The following is a 19,416-nucleotide window of genomic DNA, read 5'->3' as shown; positions in this document are numbered from 1 at the left end:
TAAATTTAGAGAATGTTATGATCCATATTTTATTGCAGGAAACTATTGTGGAAAATTTATAAAGATTTCGCATTGCATAACAATTGAATTGTTGTTGTAAGTTTAAAAGAAGTTTTATTTTATTTTAAATAATTATTAAGTATCCGAACGACAATTGGTTTCGTGAATGTGCGTGATCCTGAAAATTGTATTTTATTTTAAAATATCAGAAAACTGATATAAACTATGTTTGTGTATTTTGTCTCGCCAATATCATTTTGGTCTTTTCCAATTTACGTGTTGGATGTTTTATGAATAATGCGTTACATAAAAATTGTACTCTGCTATCTCAAGAGTTCAAAACAACTAATATTTAATTTCAAATAAAAATTAAGTTTGAAATTTGATATTTGATTTCGTGAACGTGCGTGATCCTGACAATATTTCTTGTCACGCGCACAACTCTACTTAGCGGCAGATTGACCAAAGGACTCTGATAAAGGCATAAACATAAGAGTCGCCAACGCCCGTCGGCGCCAGTTGTATAATATTTTAGAAATGTTAATGCACGTGGCAAGCACTTAAATAGATTCTTAAATTGCAATGTTTATGTGGCGACTAGGTGTCAAACTAGATAACTGTACTGAACTCGACTCTCTGGCAACTCGGCCAGGTTTAATTTAAAATGTCTAGCAAATTGCCAACGTGCTGCTGATAAAGTGAACAAATTGAAAATGAAATTTTATATTTTGTGCGTGTTTGTGTAGGTTTGTTTTTTTGAGTGTGTATTTGTGTGTGTTTGTATGTGTATGTGTGAGTGCGGGAGTATGTGTCTGTCAACGCAATGAGAGAACATTTGCAACGCACAAGGTTAATGGGCTCACGGGCAAGGTGTTGCTGATGCTGTTGAAAAATTTGTTTACAAGAACGAATGTAATCAAGCGTGGCTGTGTAGTACGACGAGCTGACTATGTCTAAAGAAGGTTAAAAATAAATTGCTGACGCAATGAACAAGTGGCTGGGGAACGATGGTCTAAAAAGCAGGTGTAATGTGTTGGTAAAGGGAAAGCGGCAGGAACAGTGACTTGATGGCTACGACGGTAATTTGAAAGCGTCTGACAGTCTGACTGTCTATCTCTGCATCTTACTGAGAGACTGGCTGGCAAGTGGATTTCTCATTTCGGGCGCCATAAACCAGCCAACACTTTTGTTGTTTCGCCTGCCGCCCTTGTCCTTCGCGTCATTGTTGCTGTTGTTGTTGACATTAGCAGCTACAAATTGAATGCAATCAAGCGCAAATAATTTCAGAGCATAAGCAGAGCAGCCACGGTCGTTGTGCCTCCAAGTTAGACATTCAATTTGTGCGCTTGTGCTTGTGTATTCAACAAAATTATTTCAACTGCAATTAGCAGTTACACCTTATTTACGATGCACTTTAGAGATATTTTTCTAATATCTACATCTTTCTGATTATGAATGGCACGCAAAGAAAGAAAAGTCAAGACTTCTTAAGTTATCTTGTTGTGTTCGAAATCCAAATAATAAATCCACCCACTTGAATTCATGGTCGCTACCGTTGTTTTCTTATCGTTTACAACTGATTCAAGTGCAACTATTAATTGATGCAGGAATATTGCAATCAATAAACTCATCTACCAATTGTTGTGCATATTAAAAGCTAAATTGCATCGTTGCTCCTGCTTAAAAAGTTAAGGGCATTCATTGTCTTAAGAAACACTTTCTCAACCTTCGACTTTCCGCGACTTGTTGTTTATTTACTTTGGTGCCCCTAGCCGCTGTTTTGATGCCCAGTGACCCAATTCGTATGCAAATTGTTCGTGCGCGAAAGTTTATTTTACTTATTATACGCAGTACTCGTACACTTGAAGGCGAAGGAACGAAGAAGCAAGAGGACACTTAAAACTACAATGGCAAAATGAATTGTGTTGTGTTTGGGGTGGCCGAGCAATAAATGATGCGAGAGATGTTTGAGTCTACTTGCAAGAATCAGCGTTTATTCTAGACTGACTGTGTATGAGTATTTTGTTAGTGGCATATGTGAATGAGTACATTGACAATGAGTACTGGAGCAACGTTAACAAGTGCGAATGGTTAAAAGCTATTTTATGTATATGAGGATATACAACATCTCCTCCCTTAAATTACAACACATTCGCTGTTAATTATTTCTAATGTTAGTAGGGCTGTAGCGGTCGGGAAGCTGGCGAATCCGAGTGCTTCTTCGAACAGGAATGCCAGAGCGGCGGTGGCTGGAACCTTGTCGGACTTCCGGTTGCGAAGGCAAGACTGCTGACCGTGATGCTGAAGATGGCTGTAGGGCTTCTAGTGGTTGGGAAGCACCTAGCGATGGCGATGTAGATCGTTGCTCTGTTGGTGTCGATGACTTTTCCAAGTGATGATGCCACCAGAATTCAGAAGTATCTGTTTTAGTGGTTTCTGGACCAAATCTCGGCTTGAGTTGGTTGATGTGGCGTCTGATATGACCAAATACGTGTGTATTTACGATGTACAGCATTTTACCCAGGGAACGGACTATGGTACCTTCTACCCATTTTTCTCCCTTGGCGTAATTTCGTGCAAAGACTTGTTGATCAATTGCGTACTTTTCGGAGTGATGGCTACGATGATTGTCGTGTGATTGCTCAAAAAGTTGACTCAACAAGGTGCGAACTGGTCTTCCGTGAAGTAACTCAGCTGGGGTTTTGTTGTCTGCATTCGGTGTGAATCGATATGAAGCTAGATACTTAATTACTGCCATTTTAGTTGTATGTCCCTCTTGGAGATTTTTTTGCTACAGATGTTTTAAATGTTTGGACGAACCGTTCGGCCAACCCATTCGATGCTGGATGAAATGGAGCTGTTGTGATGTGCGTTATTCCATGTTTGTTACAAAAATCCTTGAATGTCTCGGATGTAAGCTGAGGACCGTTATCACTGACTAACGTTTTTGGATATCCTTCAATGGCGAAAATATCTGTAAGAGCTGCTATTGTACTTTGCGATGTGGTTGAAGATAGCTCTGTAACAAAAGGAAACTGTGAATAAGCATCGACACAAATCAGCCACATTGAATTAAAAATTGGACCCGCAAAATCAATGTGTATTCGTTCCCAAGGCGTAGTAGCCTTTGGCCAACTTTGGTACTGTTTCACTGGCGATGAATTGTTGCGTTTACAAATATCGCAAGTTGAAGCCAATTTTGAAATGTCGTCGTCAAGACCAGGCCACCAAACATGTTGTCTGCTTGCTTGCTTCATTCTTATGATTCCCCAATGACCATCATGAAGTAGCTTTAAGATGACAGGTCTTAAAGAACTCGGAATTATGATGCGGTTTGCTTCCGATTGTAGATACAGATTATCTTGTAGTAAGACTAAACTGATTTTCTTGTTAAAATATGGCTTAAGATCGTCGTCTTTTTTAGAGAACTTTTCCGGCCAACCGTTAATGACATAGTTGCGGACTTTTTTAATCGTTGGATCGTTTTCGCAGTGTTTCCGTATGACATCGGCGTTGATAGGAGGTGTAATATCGGTGATATTGTAGCATGCCTCTTCCCTATCAAATTGTTCATCATTTCCAACAGGAAGGCGTGATAATGCGTCAGCATTGCCATGTGCGGATGTAGCACGATACTTGATGTCAAAGGAATAAGCCATCAATGTGATCGCCCAGCGTTGCAGTCGACGTGAAGCAATCGTAGGTAAATGCTTACTGGGGCTGAAAATATTTACAAGCGGTTTATGGTCTGTTATTAGAATAAACTTTCTCCCATAAAGATACTGATGGAAGTATTTTACGCCGAAGATTATAGCAAGACCTTCTTTATCGATTTGACTGTAGTTGACCTGATGCTGATCAAGTGTTTTAGATGCGAAAGCGATGGGGCGTTCCATTCCGTCAGGCTGGATGTTTGATAAGACTGCACCGATACCATGTTCTGATGCATCTGTTGCTAAGATAACCGGCAATTCCTCATGAAAATGAGCTAATTGTGTTGCGTTGATGATGTGAGACTTAAGTGCGTCGAAGGCGTTTTGTTGTTTTGGACCCCAAGTGAACTCTACATTTTTTCTACGCAGCTGGTTGAGTGGTGCGGACAGCTCGGAGAAGTTTGGTATGAAATTGCAGTAGTAGTTTACCTTACCCATGAAGGCTTCTAGTTGCTTTAAATTAGTCGACGGTTTTAATTCCTTTACAGCACGCAATCCCGATAGGTCAGGAAGAATTCCCTGTGCGCTAATACGTCGGCCTAAATACTCAATTTCATGCTTTAGGAAAAAGCATTTTTGCTTTTTGCATCTAACACCATTATCTTGTAGAACTTTTAGGACTTGTTCCACACGACTAATGTGTTCTTTTACTGTTGGGGCCGTTATAATTATATCGTCGAGATAGTTACCACAACCTTCTATGCCATTTAGAAGTTGTTCTAAGTAACGTTGGAAAATAGCAGGAGCGCTAGCTATACCGTAAGGTAATCGTTGATATTGAAAAAGACCCAAAGGTGTACTCACGACCATAAATTGCTTAGATGAGTCGTCTAGTTCCATTTGTAGATAGGCGTCTTTGAGATCAATTTTTGAAAAATGTGTACCACGACGAACGGTGTGTAACAACGACTCTCGTGTAGGCAACGGGTATTGTTCGATGTCAATTTGCGCGTTGACAGCTAGTTTAAAATCACCGCAAATTCGTATTGTTCCATCCGGTTTCGGAGCTAAAACAATAGGTGATGCCCAGTTGCTAAATTTGATTGGTTTCCAAATACCTGCGTTTGTAAGGCGTTCAGATTCTGCTTTGAAATCTGCTAGTTGAGCGAAAGGTATTTGTCTTGATTTGAAGAATTTTGGTGTTGCATTTTGTTTCAATGTGACGGTTGCCTTAAAGTTTTTGATTACTCCAAGAGCCGGTTCAAATACTTCCTTGTATTTAGTACACAGAACAGATATTTGAGGCGCGTATTGTTCAACCAAGTTTGCCACTTGTTGAATTTCGAAACCGAATGTTTGAAATAAATCTAAGCCAAAAAGATTGTTTGCGCTCTCGACATTTGCGACTATTAATGTTATTTTGTCTTCTTTATTACCACATCTTGCGACAGTGTGTAGCTCACCTAATATTGGAATTGGTTGCTTACCGAAGGCGTGCAATATTTTGTTGCTCTTTTGCAGCTTCGGGCTGTTGATTTGCTGATATGTTTGTAAATTTATAACTGAAACGGTTGCACCTGAATCCATTTGAAATGTTATAAATTTATGCAAAACTTCGACTTCAATAGTGTGTTTATTTGAATCAAATTTCACTATACCTGTAACACTGTGTATAATTTCTGGCTGACGAAAACGTTGTGCGTCGTTGACGGTTTTACTTTGATCATCCCTTCGTATCTTATGATCATTTTTGTTCTGTTGCTTGGACTTGCAAACGACAGCTATGTGTCCCTTTCTACCGCAATGATTGCATTGGGCATGACGAAATTTGCAGTTCTCTCTTGCGTGAGAGTGTCCACAGCCAGAGCACGATTGTAATGCGTTTTGTGTGTTTCCAGTTCTAACTGTTTTCTTCTTGTTTGCGTATGTGCGTGTGTGCACTGCGTTCACTGGAATATGCTTTTCGCTCTCGTTCTTAAGTGTAGCAACGGTTTTAGTTGTTGTCTCATAACTTTCGGCAATTATGAGCACATCTTCCAATGTCGGTTGTAACTTTTGCAAAGCTGCTGAACGTATTGGATCGAATGGCGTATGCACTATAATTTGGTCACGAATCATTTCGTCTACAAAATTAGCTGAGCATCCTGGTGCTAGACAGACAAATTTACACTGGCGTGCTATTCCACGTAAATCGGCAACCCATTCTTTGTGTGTTTGTGAGGGCTTCATCTCCCGTTTGAAAAATTCATAGCGTGCGGCAACCACATGTCGCTTGAACTGGAAATGTTCCGTTAACTTACCGATCAATTGTGTATAAGTATACGTAAGCAGGTCTTCGCTGCCAAATAAGTTTTTTAATAACTCGAACACGTCGGCACCAATCCAGGATAGAAAATATGCCTTTTGTTTTTCAACGTCATTTACTGAGTATGCTTGAAAATGCTGGCTTAATTGTTGGAGGTAGGACTCCCAGTTTTGCTGATCCCTATTGAAATTGTGGAAAGGCGGACAAATAGTCGAATCACCCGCGGAGCGGCTTGAAACACTAGCATTGGTTTTTAGAATCTCTTGCATCCATTGTTGTTGCTGTTCTAACATAGTTTTTGCAAATTGTTGCTGCTGCAGAAGTAATTGTTGTAAATTACTGTTTTCATTCACTTCGTTTGGCATTTTGATATACGTTTGTGTGTATGTATACCAACACGACTGATGAAATACACAATTCCTAGAATTGCGGCGAAATATGTATACGCGTTACCAATTGATGAATTGGGCAATGTTTTGTTTTAATCAACTTCGTCACTATTAATAAGTCTACGAATTGATATGATTAGTTTATCCCCGTCGCCAATTGTTGTGTTTGGGGTGGCCGAGCAATAAATGATGCGAGAGATGTTTGAGTCTACTTGCAAGAATCAGCGTTTATTCTAGACTGACTGTGTATGAGTATTTTGTTAGTGGCATATGTGAATGAGTACATTGACAATGAGTACTGGAGCAACGTTAACAAGTGCGAATGGTTAAAAGCTATTTTATGTATATGAGGATATACAACAAATTGAGTAGCATTAAAAAGTGCATTAAGTTTTATTTATGCGAGCTTGGGCACGAATGCAATGTTGGGCAAATGGCGTCGATGCGGAGAGTGAAAAACCTAAACAAAATAAAATGAAAATGAATTTTCAGATGGCCCGAAGCAGCAGAGACGAAGATGGAAAAAATATGGTATGTTACAGCATGGGGCAAACACAATCTATGGCGGTACTTAGTCCAAATGAAATTGAAAGTACACGCATTAGTAACACAATTTTGCTGTAGCAACAATGCCACAAATCTCTCACACACACTCGAGCACGGTTATTTGCGCACTTGGAAAGTTTTTGTCCTCTACTACAATAATTTTGCGGCATTTATATTGTGATAGCTAGGGCGAGTAAAAGGTAGAGAGAGCCTTCCATTTCTTGCTCGCAAATATTCTCACTAGAATGTCGGTGGAAATTCGTCCGTGTGCGTAATAAATTATGCCAATATCATGAATGCGTTGGCCTAGGTCCTGCCATGATTAATGTTTTTCAATTTGGCAAGACAGCGCTGGGGAATTATTAATAATAATAATAATAATCACAACGAAATAAATGAATGGTGGGACTGGCTCACGAAGCAAATGCGGTTTATGTTTATGATGATGTTTTGGCATTTCATTTTTGCATTGTCAATTGGAAAATGCGGCGCAAGTTTTTGACAAGTGCGACCCGAGCCCAAAATACTTCATCAATTGTGAGTAGCTTGCTGCTGACTTTTACAAATTGAATTTATTAATTTGATTTCTCGATTAATTCCGCGCAATTTACGCTTCAACTTGGGATGTGAGGCGTAGACTTGTCAAAAGGAATAGCCATTGAACTTTAAAGAGCTCTTCGGCCACTTAAATTTTTACTTATTTATATATTTTTGAGATGCAATGTAAAATCATGCGGCACTTAGGGGAAAACGAGGCTATAAATATGCTGCTTGGGCAAACAGAAACACAAACACAAACACAAGCAGACAGATACACATACATCAGCATATGCAGAGCAATAAATTTTTACAGCTATGCTGGCAAAAAGCGGCAAACAAGTTACAAAACTTTATATGTATGTATATATGTATGTATATAAGTGTATATATGTATAAATACGTATATAGTCTTTTACTTACAAAAGTAAAAAATGTTAATACATATGTATATGCCGCGTGTGTTTGTGGCTGCTTGTGTGTCTGTGTGTGAGAGAAAGGGAGTGCGCCCAAAAGTATGCCATGCACAAAGTTCATTGCTCTAAATTTTTATGGCATAGGCTTATGCGCGTTTTATGTACGCGAAATCAAGAAAAATGAAAATGCATTTTCATGTTTTCCTCTGTATACGTTTGCTGTGGCTGCACAAAATTTTGCAAGCTATCCAAGCAGCTGAGCACATGCACTTAAAAAAACCACGTTATTAGTATTCCAATTCAAAAATGTGTAACAAAATTGTTCACAAAGGGAATTACTTAAAACTATTAAAACTAATGACAAATATGGTGCTACCAGTTCATTTAAAATTTGATAACATTTAAAATGATCGAAACAGTCGATTATACAATGTTAAAAATGATTAATATATTTTGAACCGAAATTGGATTACAATTTGAACTATTTCACTGTCCTGATAAATTACAAATTTGAACACATAAACAAAAATGTCCACAATTTGAGTTTGTTCCTGAGTTTGACTCGGTTCGAGTCACGGCGCTACCATCATCGCATAAAGCATGCTTTAAAAAATTACTAACAGTTTTAAAATTCTGTAACAGTGCTTTTATGTAGGCCGATTCGAATGGAACAAAAACAAAAATAAATAAAAATAAAAAGAGTCCACTAATAAATGTTGTTCACTAAAGATTAGCCATCAATTGCAATTAACGGAACAATAATCCGTAACATAAACTATCTGCAGAATAACGAACATATAGTACGTACTACGTAGTTCAAAATTGAAAATTCCTCACCTTTGTTCTCTTATGTGAACCATAATTTTCTCAGTGTGAGTGCAAAGATGGGGACTACGGATGTGGACTTTGTAAACAAGGCGGCTCAGCGGCTAGTAAAATTGCGGCTGCTGCTTCTGTTTGCCCACAGCCGCAGCTATGTTTGTGTGTGTGAGTGTGTGACGTGTTTGTACCGCTGTTGGCAGCTGTCAGTGGTCTTTGGCACATGGCCAACGATTGGCCAACAAAGCAAGTTGGCTGTAGACTTTGCAACTTTTTGATGGGTCAACTTGGCCAGGCAAAATGAAAACTCAAATAGCCATGGGCTGTTCGGTCGCCGAGCAGTGTGAGCAATAAGAAAAGATTGTTTGTGATCTTTGCTTATACCCAGTCAAGCCGACACTCGGACGTACGTCCAAACTTGCATCCCCATTCTTTTACCTGTAAACGTTTTCATTTATAATGCAGGGGGCATAAAACACATGCCAATTGCCGCCAACACTTAATCTAATTACTGTTAAATAAGAAATTTCCCGCTGAGTCCCGTGCGTGCAGGCTGTAGCACCCCAAGGAAATTTTCTGTTATTGCCATGTGAAATATATATTTTCTTGCTGTCAGCAGGCGTTGCGGAAATAGGAGAAAAACTGTAAAGCAAAGCACAAAAGCCAAATGCGGGCACCTCCCATACAGCCACACACCTCCACGTGCCACATGAATTTACCACAACCACGAACACGAACACCATATACACACACACACGCGACTAAAATACACACACACACGCTCATATACTATACGTATACATAGTAAGCGGGTGCTCACAATGTCAGTCGCACAAATGCAAGTGTGGCAATAATTTTAGCCATTTTTCTTTTTGTTTGCACAGCGCAGCCGTTTTGTTTGTACGAGTAGTCGACCCAACGGCAGGCGCCAAAAGTCATAGACGGTTAGCTTTTGGTGCCACAATTGTTTTCCCAGGTACAACAAACTCTCCCTCTTCCCCTCCTATTCCCTCTCCCTCTCGCTTGCCTTTTGCGCATGTGTTTGTGAGCGCGTGAGTGTGCTGGGAGCTAATATACAACAGCTAGATAATCGCCATCGAGCTCGAATTCTATTTGGGGATTGTTTAGCTCTTCATGTGATTTTAAGCCGCAGCAGTGTATAAATATATTCGGGAATTACTTTAACGACTCGGCGCCGTAATCAATGGCTGTCACATTCTCCATTTTTGTTATTTTAAAATGCACTAGTTTATATGGAAAATATACTTTAAAGCGTTTTTATTCTATATTTTTATATTATCGTAGTAATCAAGAATATACATATATATAATTAGTGGTGCAATCCTTTGTTCTGTGTGATATATACACCATCAAGGTATAATACAATGAAGTATTAAGCTTAATTCCTTTCATACATATTGATGGCTACCACAAAATTATTTCAGACATCAGTTTTTAACAAGCGCAGCTTTTCGTCTACATTTTGACGGGACGTCATGGTGATGGCTGGCTCTAAAAATTACAAAAATGGGAAAATGTTAATGATGTCAATGAAAATAGTTTTAACTTTTCTTTCACAATAGCAAAATTTACTAAATCGTATCAAAGCACATGCTGTAGCATGGATCGATGTATGTAAAAAGCTTTTTCCTTTGACAGCGTCGACGCCCGAAATAATGCAATTTATGAACGGTAAATGCGAACGCTGACTAATCCACTCATACTCGCACACAACACACACACACAAAGCTCGTAGACACACAGAAAAGCTCGCAAATAGATGCGAGGGGCTGAAAAAGTATTAAACGCATGCGAATCAGCGCCCGAAAATATGCTATACCTTTTGTGCATCGGATTTTTTCCTTTTAGTGCGCACACGATTGAATAGAACGCTTAGCCACATCGACAGACGAGTGTGCCAGGCGTGCATGACGTGGGAAAAAACTTCCAAAGTATCATATGTCTTGCATGCAGCTTGCAGGCGTTGAGACTCAGGCCCATGGTCGTATTCGCGGTAGTCGCTGCTGCAATTTATTTTCCATGGCTTTGCGGTTATTTAGTGCAGAGGTGGAAGTTGTAAAGCAAAACCAAGTTGCGGACTAGCACAACAACAGCTGCAGCTATAGCTTGGGTTGGGCTGGCGTTTAGCGAAAGTGGAGCACAGTTTGTTGTTTTTGTCGATATTGTGGATTGTAGAGCGCATGTTGTAGATGGCTGCTAGGTGTGCTACTTTCGAGCGCATGTATTTAGTTTGCATTAGTGCCATTAGCAGCAGCGAAGAGATTTATGGTAACTACACTACACTACACTGCGAGTATCGATGTTTGAAAGATTTCATCAAACCACAGACAGCTTAAGCATTTTTTCCATTACCAAGCTGTCAAGAGTCACATACAATCAAGGCTGCTGACACAAAAATCTTATTTGGCGCGCTGTCTAGAGCAATTTTCAATTGAATTTAATGCCAGTTGCAGGCTAAGCAACAAAATACTGTATATTGACATTTTATATTTCTTCCCCAATTTTTGTTCACTCTCTTTTGTGCAAATGAAAAGCGTCGGATTTAAGACAAATGTACAAACAATAGGCTGGTCAGCAGAAAAAAGAAAACAAAACCGCTAAGCTTTCGAAGTGCAGGTATGCGAGGTGGGGTGGTCGTTGGCTGCTTAACGTGTATGTGTGAGCATTGTATTGCAGACCATGTGAGTGTGCGTTTGAGTACTTTAAGTACTTCTTGCTTCTTCTGCTGCAGGCTTTTATAAGGCATAACAAAAGCTTATCACCCACATAATAGAGACACGCGTCTGTGTAATAAAGTAAAAGCCAGCAAGCAGCGCGCTCTTGTGCGTTATCATTAACATTATTATGTATTATTATCATTATAAAAGTGTTCTGGCACTTTTGTCTATCACAGAATACAGCAGTTAACCGCAGTAACTTAAGCGAGGCATTGTTCTGCCCCTTTTTGTTTTCCTTTCGTTTTATATCCATTTTTGGACAGAGCTCAAAGCGGAAATATACGGCCCGAGCGATTTGATGGTAAAGACCGGCAGTGATATTAACTTGACTTGCAAAATTATGCAGGGACCCCATGAACTGGGCAACATATTCTGGTATAAAGGTGAGTTTAGATACCAATTTTATTTTTTATTTTTTTTATATTTTGAATTTTGTTTGAAACTGACAATGCTTCAGTTTGTTTCAAGTCTAATCAAAGATTAGTCTATCAAAGATAATTCAAAATAAACCATAATTCAATGAATATAACTTGGTTTCATTCTACATTTTAGGCAGCGAAATGCTAGATGGAAAAAGTGAGAACGAAATCGACAGCTCCATGGCACGCATAAGCGTCGAGGACGACTGGTCGGATGGTCTGACTTCGAGGTATGTGGAACGGCAGCTGTGGGCATTTCAGTTATTTGCATTACAATGTCGCGCACTTAATTAATGCGTCAGTCAGCAGCAGCAGCATCTGTCCGTATTCAGCATAGCCAGAGCTTGTCGTTTGCAAACAGTGTACAAAATTTAAAACCAACCTTCGGGCGCTGTGCTGACAGCTTTATGCGAAATCCTGCAATGCGTTTATCCGTATGTGACTTTTAATTTGCGTCTTGCAGCAACAACAGCAGCATCCCTAGTCATAGTTATAGTCACAGTCGCAGTCACAGTAGTTAGCCAACCAGCCAGTTAGCCATGTACATGTGATTATTGCCGGTTTATGTTGTTAACTAACGACACAGGTGAACATAAAATGCAGGTGCTACAGCTGAGGCACCAGCCTGACGACTAGACGGCTGAGCTGCTTTCTCCACAATGGAACAGGGGGAAAGGGGAATCGGGGAATCGGGGAAAGGCAGAATCGCACATTATGCTGTCACATAAAGTAGCAAAGTTTTTAATGTTTCGCTGCATTACAGTAGCAGTTTTCCTTTGCCATGTGCTTTTTCTTTTCTGCACACACATTTTATGTTCGTTTGCCAGGTTTTTCTTTGAGGGCAGGGAGCAAGTGCAGGAAGGGCAGAGAGCATTTGGCATGTGGAGCTGTTCCCATTCACTTTCATGCGCTGCACCTGACTGCATGTGTTGCCGCATACACTGACAGAAAATGTCAACTCAATGGCATGCATTTTTCTTGAAAACTGAAGTGGCAATGAATACTTATATGTATATGGTATATCTCTTTTGTTTAGTAAACAAATTTAATTAGATACAAGCGAAGTTTCTATTGAAAGGGTTCAGTAAATTTTAAAAAATGTTTCCAGTTTCAAGATTTAAATGTTGTCACTCATTTTCGGCAGTGTATGTATGTGGACGTAATGTGTACTTGTTTGCCGTCTTTCCACAGATTAAAAATCAAGCGCGCCATGCCCAGCGACACCGGAAACTACACCTGTGTGCCAACTGTAGCAAAAACCTCGAGCGTCTATGTGCACGTAATTATTGGTAAGTACGAGTCCACCTATACTATATATGAGTGTACTATTGAGTGTGAGTGTACGAGCATGTGTGTGTGTGTGTGCGCGCTCGCATTTATGTATACTTTAGCCAGTTGCCGTGTCTGACAGTTTTGAATGTTTATGACGGGAGTTGCCTGCTAGCGCTACGCGAAAAGCCTGCTACGCTTAGCACGGTCACAGTCTAATTTTTAGCATTTTAGCATTTCAACATTTCAGCTGCTCAGCATTTTAGCATTTCAGTAATGCCAAGTGCACGGCAGGGCGCTGTGCGCTGGGCGTGGTAGGGCGGTAATTGCATTGCTGGGTCTGCGGGGCTTGTGTGAAAACAGGAATACAATTTGCTCAGAGCATTTGCAAAATAGTTACTTTGTTTATGACTGGTACGGGTACGAGTGGCAATTTGGTGCAGCGAGCCTAGAAGAAGCTGTACACATATAAACTAGTCAAATTTGCAAGCTCTCAATACTTGTAGAAAGCCCATAAACAACAAGGAAATACGCCGATGAGGGTAGGAGGGGGCCGATTGAGCAGCTTAAATTTTGCATATTTAAGAACATTTCAAACCGAGTCTGATTTTATGGAGTGCAAGCGAACGTTCGCATTAAAATTGAATGCTGGCATGTAGTTGGCGGGTTATGGCATGGCGGGGAGGAAAGAGGTCGGTAGCTTGAGCGCTCGAGTATCCTTGCAACATAACAAGTTGGTTTTCTTTTCTTCGGCACTGCCTACGCCGCTTGTTTGCCAAACAGGAAATGCACACATCCAAAGTAGAGCAGGCTGATGGCTGGAAAGGGGAGGGGTTGTGGATGGCTGTTGCGCGATATTATCTAAATGTAGCATGTAGTACAAACAAGCGCAACATCATGCAACGGCGCACGGGAGTGCAAATACATGTGTGTGAGCCAGTGATTTGCAAGGTATTCGCCCCAGGCGATTGAACTTTCTATCAGAGTTGATGCTAATAAAATATGTCAGACGAAGGTTCGCGCATGAGCGACAGGATGCAGCTGCGATTGCATCCGATTAGTTAGTTATGCATACGCAATGTTGCCTTGTTTATTCATATTTGCAAGGTACACAACCTACCTATCTACACATCCTTATTCTTTGTTAGATCAATAAATATAGGGTATCCAGCTATGGCAATGCGCTTAAGCTGTAGAAGCCTGATAACGAAAAATCTAACTGAATTTACGTAATTATCAGAGAAGTTGAAAGGAAAAGAATTGAAATTGGATGAAGAATAATTTATAAACAATTAATTTTCATAAGCCTTGATTACGCTGTCTTGTTCTCAACCTCCATTTCTATAAGCACAAAATATATCCCAATGATCGACCCATGCGAGAAAATATATCGCCATTTGGTTTACACTTCGTAAGTGCCGGGCTTTTTTACTTTGTGATAAAGAACAATATTATTTCTAAGCAGAATTTTTTATTTCAAGAAACTGTTTCAGTGGAACACATTTGTAAAATTGATTTGGTGATAACATTTATTAATATAATGTGAAGTATTGGAATGGCAGGATAGCATGGTAGCTGATCAAACAATATATATATTCTTGCTTTTTATTTGGAAGTTGAGGGTGGATATGCAATAAATCTGTCAAAAAGTGTTCCAAGTGTGAAAAAATGCTTTAAATATGCGTGTTGAGTTACTCCGTCCGGCTAAGAAAATTGCATAATTATTGTAAACTTTGAGTTATCTTACCAACAGTGATGCTAATTATACACTATTAACCCTGTACTATTGTTGTTTTGCTTCTTTTGCATCTATTTAGGCGAACACCCAGCGGCAATGCAGCATAATTCGAGCAGCATGAATAGTAACAGTTTCTATTGCGGCATTTGTTGCATGCTTTTGAGCATATTCAGCTGCTGCTTGCAACACTTGTATGTGAGTGCGACGACGGCCAAGACAATGGCCGCCATGCCGTTGCCACAGATGCGCCGCAGGCAATTGTGTGCGATGCCAACGACGACGCCAACTGTTGATGACAAGGCCAGCCTGATGATGGCCGCGTTGTTCGCAACAACAGCCACACTCACAGCCACAGCTAGAGCCACAACATCAATGGCAGCGGCAGCGGCACTCAGAGCTTGCAACGGCAACGGAAAAATTGCGAGATGAAGGAATTGCCCGCATTGAGATTGATTGGGTCTGGCAATGAGGCTTGGGCACTGAAAGTGATGTCAGCTTAGTTAAATGTGTTATGTATTTTCTCTATTTTGTACGACTCACAGAGAGTGGCCGCAGTGGGCGTGGCTCCTTAACGTATTCGAATATTCGTACGAGTATGTGTTTAATTTTAAGCTGCTGCTGCACTTAGTGGATAACTACGAGTATTTAACTAGCTCTAAGCGTTTGTATAAGTGTAGAAAATATATACGTTTGTGTAACAGAACAGCAAAATATAAAATAAATAAGGAAATTCCGAAAAAAGCATAGTGAAGGCCAAAAAAGAAGCGTATCAATATTAGAGCAGATAATTTGAGCGTTATGCTAAGCTGAAAGCAAAACACATAAGACATACTCATATTAGAACACTGCAGTGGGGATGAATATTCAAAGGTTCTGCTATGATTTGCAATTCAAGCATATAGTTATGCAAGCAAAAACCACATAGAATAAAACCTTTTCATTACAAATAAGACTTACTAGCTATAAATTTGCTTATAACGCTCTGTCCTTCTATCCACTCCACACAAATTTCCGGCAGCTATGTGAAATCTTTATGCAATCTCAACTTCAAACACATAAATTAAAAAGAGTCAACTGTACATGTTTTAGTTTGTTTATGCTAATCCCTTAGCGTTAGAGTAGCATCAATTTTCGGAAATATTTAAGTATGCGTAGGTAATTGAAAGTGGTGTAAATAAATGGCAGAGAGCCGATGTTGCAATTGGTTTGCTTAGCTCACATTCACAGAATTATAAACAAATAAGTACATACATATTGGGTTTTTGTATAGAATAAGTGTGCCGAAGTTTATGTTCATGAAGTAGAAAAACACTGCAATTGGGTCAGAACCCAATATGCAGCCTAAACATGTAAAATGTGTAGCAGGTAAGCAACGACAAAACGACAAAACGACAAAGCCGAACAGACAACAATGTCTAATGGTATAAAAATCAAATACACAAATAATTGTCCTTCATTTGGGTCCTTCTATTCATTAACACAATTTGCAAATGAGAAACCGTAGCTTAATATGTAAAACAATATTTGTTATGGTGGGCAGCAAGAGTTAACGAAGGATGTCAGGTACGTATACGTATTTGATCCTGATGTTTATTTTGTGCTTGTGTCTGCAATATCAATAGTTGTTTTTATTTGTATATAATTAATATGTGGCAAGAGGACAGAAATATGTCCAAAAAAATATGTAGATTCAATTTGTAATTGTGCTCAGTTAAATGACTATAAACGAGCAAAACATTGTAAATACATTCATTAGTAGCAACTGTAATTTTAATAAGCCCTTTTATGAAACAACAGATAAATAAAATTTAAATGTCAAAGCCGTTGGGGTTATCATACATCCGTACATTCGCCGCGAACATATACTCGTAGTATATACTAGTAATGTGGCACAATAAAACCAAGAGAAAAAACAACTATAACACTAATTGGAAGCAGTTGTAATCATAAAAAAATACAGGTAAACATTTATTACAGAACGCAGTATTTAACAAAAAGCATACACGTATGAAAAAATAGTCGAAATTAGATAAATTTAATGTAAACAGCCACACACTCTGACCAGCACTTTGACGGGAAACAGCAACAGACAGGCCACATATTCATCGAATGCGCCTGGAGATGGGCTTAATAATGTATTAGGGATTTGTAAATAAATTAATGCATTTTGCATAAGCGGCTGGCGGCATCTACTACGTACGAGTATTAAACACAAACATGCCCGATTATAAAGCAGAAGTAATAATGTAAGCGAAAACAACAGTAACAGCATCGATATTAACACACACATATGCATACGTATAAGCGTATAGGTGTCAGTACTAACTACCACATACATAAATATATCGAGCATATGAGTAAATGAGCAGTTAAGCAAACCAAATGAACTATATGTACGAGTAACTGTAAGAAACACATATGTCACCATAATGCAAAATCCACGAAAACAACTTTATACTCACACACCGACACACACACACACACACAAACACACTCACTAAAAGAGTTTAATCATAAAGATGAAAAAATAAAGATTATGATTTAGAAAAATGTCATCAGCCAGACCTTATTTTGTTTTACATTTACAAGCAATGAACAGAATTAGTATCATCTTTTGCTCAGTTGGCTGGGAGTGTTGATTGCAGAACCGGTTCTTGGATCGGAGCTCTTTAATGCGTTCGTTGACTTGTCTTGCTGTTCCAATATGGATAAATTTATTCAAATGGATTCACCAGCGTGTTTAAACAAATGCTTAATTGCACAATTTGTAGATATGACCGTTGCCTTTTGTAGCCGCCCCTTCTTGTTATTTGCCACACGAACGTATAAATAACACCAACGACAGCTGCCGCGCTCTTAGTATTTTGGCAAAAGTTTGTACCGATGGCCAGCGGAGGTTATTATATTATGCTTGTGTTGGGTCTACTGCTCTTACTGGGCACTATGCCTGGCCACGAGGCTGGTGTGTAATTGAGAAATAGTTGATCTCTGTACCTCTTTATGTACATTTGTTTTCTTACAGCGCCCGCTTCGGAGGGCGAGCCCGACCATTTGGTGCGTGTCTACAGAATCGATCAACAGCAATATGAGAAGGTTCTTAATCTGACGAACGCCAAAAATTTCATATCAGAGGCTCGCCTGATAAGCGGCGGCTTTTCATCGGTTAGCAATGGCTTCAACTCGCTCACCAAAGACCTGAGCTCGGGATGGAATTCGTTGTTACGCATTGTGGGGTTCACGCCCACGAGTAAGCAGAATGAAGTCAAGGTCGATGGCCAGCCTCTGTGCGTGGTGAAAACAAGGGAAGGAGTGGTAGCCGATCAAATATACGCAGATTTCGAAGATGATTCTGTGATCAATTGTATCGTAGTGTTGGAGAATAAGAATACCTTGGAAAATAAAGTATTAGGTGGTACAGTAACGTATGATGGCAGCCCTGCACAGTACCCCGTACCTAGCACGAGTGAAGATATTTCGAACTTGGTGCGATTACATGACATATCCTCTCCGCTTGCCGCGCCACCAGCTCCAGGAAAGGAGACTCAGGACACAGAAGAAATGGTTGTTGCGGAACCAATGGTCACTTTTATTGTTGAAGATGAGCCAGAAAGTACAACACTAACTCCAATTGTAGAGTCTAAGACCACAATAAGTACCACAGAAAACCCAAATCAAGCAGTGAGGCCAAAATCAAAACCAAAGCCAAAAGTAAGAGCCACGAATGCACCCAAAAGCAGGAAACAGACAGTACGCAGAAGGCCAAGCTATAAGACTTCCAATATAAATGGCCACAAGTTCACATCGCGCCAGTATGAAAATCCTTACAGTCAATATGGTAGCGAAAATAGTTATTCATATCCTGAACAAAACTCCTACCCATATCCATATGCGTCCTTCAGCCCGGCACTTACTCCTGACCCCTACTATGGCCAACAGTTTGGCCCTGCGCCGTTTTACGGTCAGCCAAGTTATGGTCCATCCAATACCTCTCCCTATCCATATGGCTATAATTCTTTCTACGAGCAGACAGAGGAGCCGACAATCCCCGGGAATGGGGAAGAAGAAATTTATGGTTTAGTCGAAGAAGTTCCTGAAGATGTGGATGAAGATAGTTCGGAGCTCGACAATTATAATCGCAGTAACGACCCATACAGTGTGCATGTGCAAAATGGATGGGGTTATGATTATTAATAATATATATAAATATATATATATATATATATATATATCTATTATAGAGATAATATTTCTAAAAAAAATCAAATAAAATAAGAAAAAAACTCGATCGTTTATTTATACTGACTTAGCTTTAGCTTGACTTAGTTTCAGTCAAAGTTAGTTTTAATCAAAAACATTTTTCATACCTACTCCGAGTTTCTTCTGCTATTCTTATACTTACTTACTTATTTCAATACCTTTTTATTTCAACTGTGCGTGTTGAAAAAAGGAGTAATATCAGAATAAAATTTAAAAAAAAAACAAATAGTTTACAAAAACTTGAAGATATGTGTATGACATCTTGTAATTGGGGTCTTTAAAAAATGTTGCACCTAAAAAATGTGTAAATATATTATGATTCTGCTAATT

The 19,416-nt window shown here is 39.4% G+C and overlaps 3 protein-coding genes across 3 annotated transcripts in view; 2 read left to right on the top strand and 1 right to left on the bottom strand.

The window, feature by feature from the left end:
* The window catches only part of LOC115620013 (zwei Ig domain protein zig-8), a 77,927-nt gene extending 60,536 nt beyond the window's left edge, over positions 1 to 17,391 (top strand). Inside the window, exons 5-8 of the mRNA XM_030513114.1 lie at positions 11,667 to 11,786; positions 11,956 to 12,052; positions 13,014 to 13,111; positions 14,909 to 17,391. Of these exons, the coding sequence (XP_030368974.1) occupies positions 11,667 to 11,786; positions 11,956 to 12,052; positions 13,014 to 13,111; positions 14,909 to 15,258 (665 nt within the window). The 3' untranslated portion in view covers positions 15,259 to 17,391. The remainder of the gene's footprint in view (positions 1 to 11,666; positions 11,787 to 11,955; positions 12,053 to 13,013; positions 13,112 to 14,908) is intronic.
* On the bottom strand, positions 1,975 to 6,564 carry LOC115620011 (uncharacterized protein K02A2.6-like). Its single transcript, XM_030513112.1, has 2 exons — positions 5,312 to 6,564; positions 1,975 to 5,230 (listed from the first exon to the last, which is right to left on the bottom strand). Exons 1-2 carry the CDS (start codon positions 6,321 to 6,323, stop codon positions 2,760 to 2,762), a joined length of 3,483 nt encoding a protein of 1,160 aa, XP_030368972.1. The 5' UTR covers positions 6,324 to 6,564; the 3' UTR covers positions 1,975 to 2,759.
* A 321-nt stretch (positions 17,392 to 17,712) lies between the features above and the next one.
* On the top strand, positions 17,713 to 19,020 carry LOC115634682. The gene is made up of 2 exons (XM_030532541.1): positions 17,713 to 17,791; positions 17,852 to 19,020. Exons 1-2 carry the CDS (start codon positions 17,713 to 17,715, stop codon positions 19,018 to 19,020), a joined length of 1,248 nt encoding a protein of 415 aa, XP_030388401.1.
* Positions 19,021 to 19,416: the final 396 nt, after the last annotated feature.

This window comes from Scaptodrosophila lebanonensis, unplaced genomic scaffold, assembly GCF_003285725.1.
Source record: "Scaptodrosophila lebanonensis strain 11010-0011.00,11010-0021.00 unplaced genomic scaffold, SlebRS2 tig00000001-arrow-pilon, whole genome shotgun sequence".
NCBI classification, from domain to species: domain Eukaryota; kingdom Metazoa; phylum Arthropoda; class Insecta; order Diptera; family Drosophilidae; genus Scaptodrosophila; species Scaptodrosophila lebanonensis.
The sequence above is the reverse complement of the archived record's forward strand: the minus strand, read 5'-3'. Positions and strand labels throughout refer to the sequence as shown.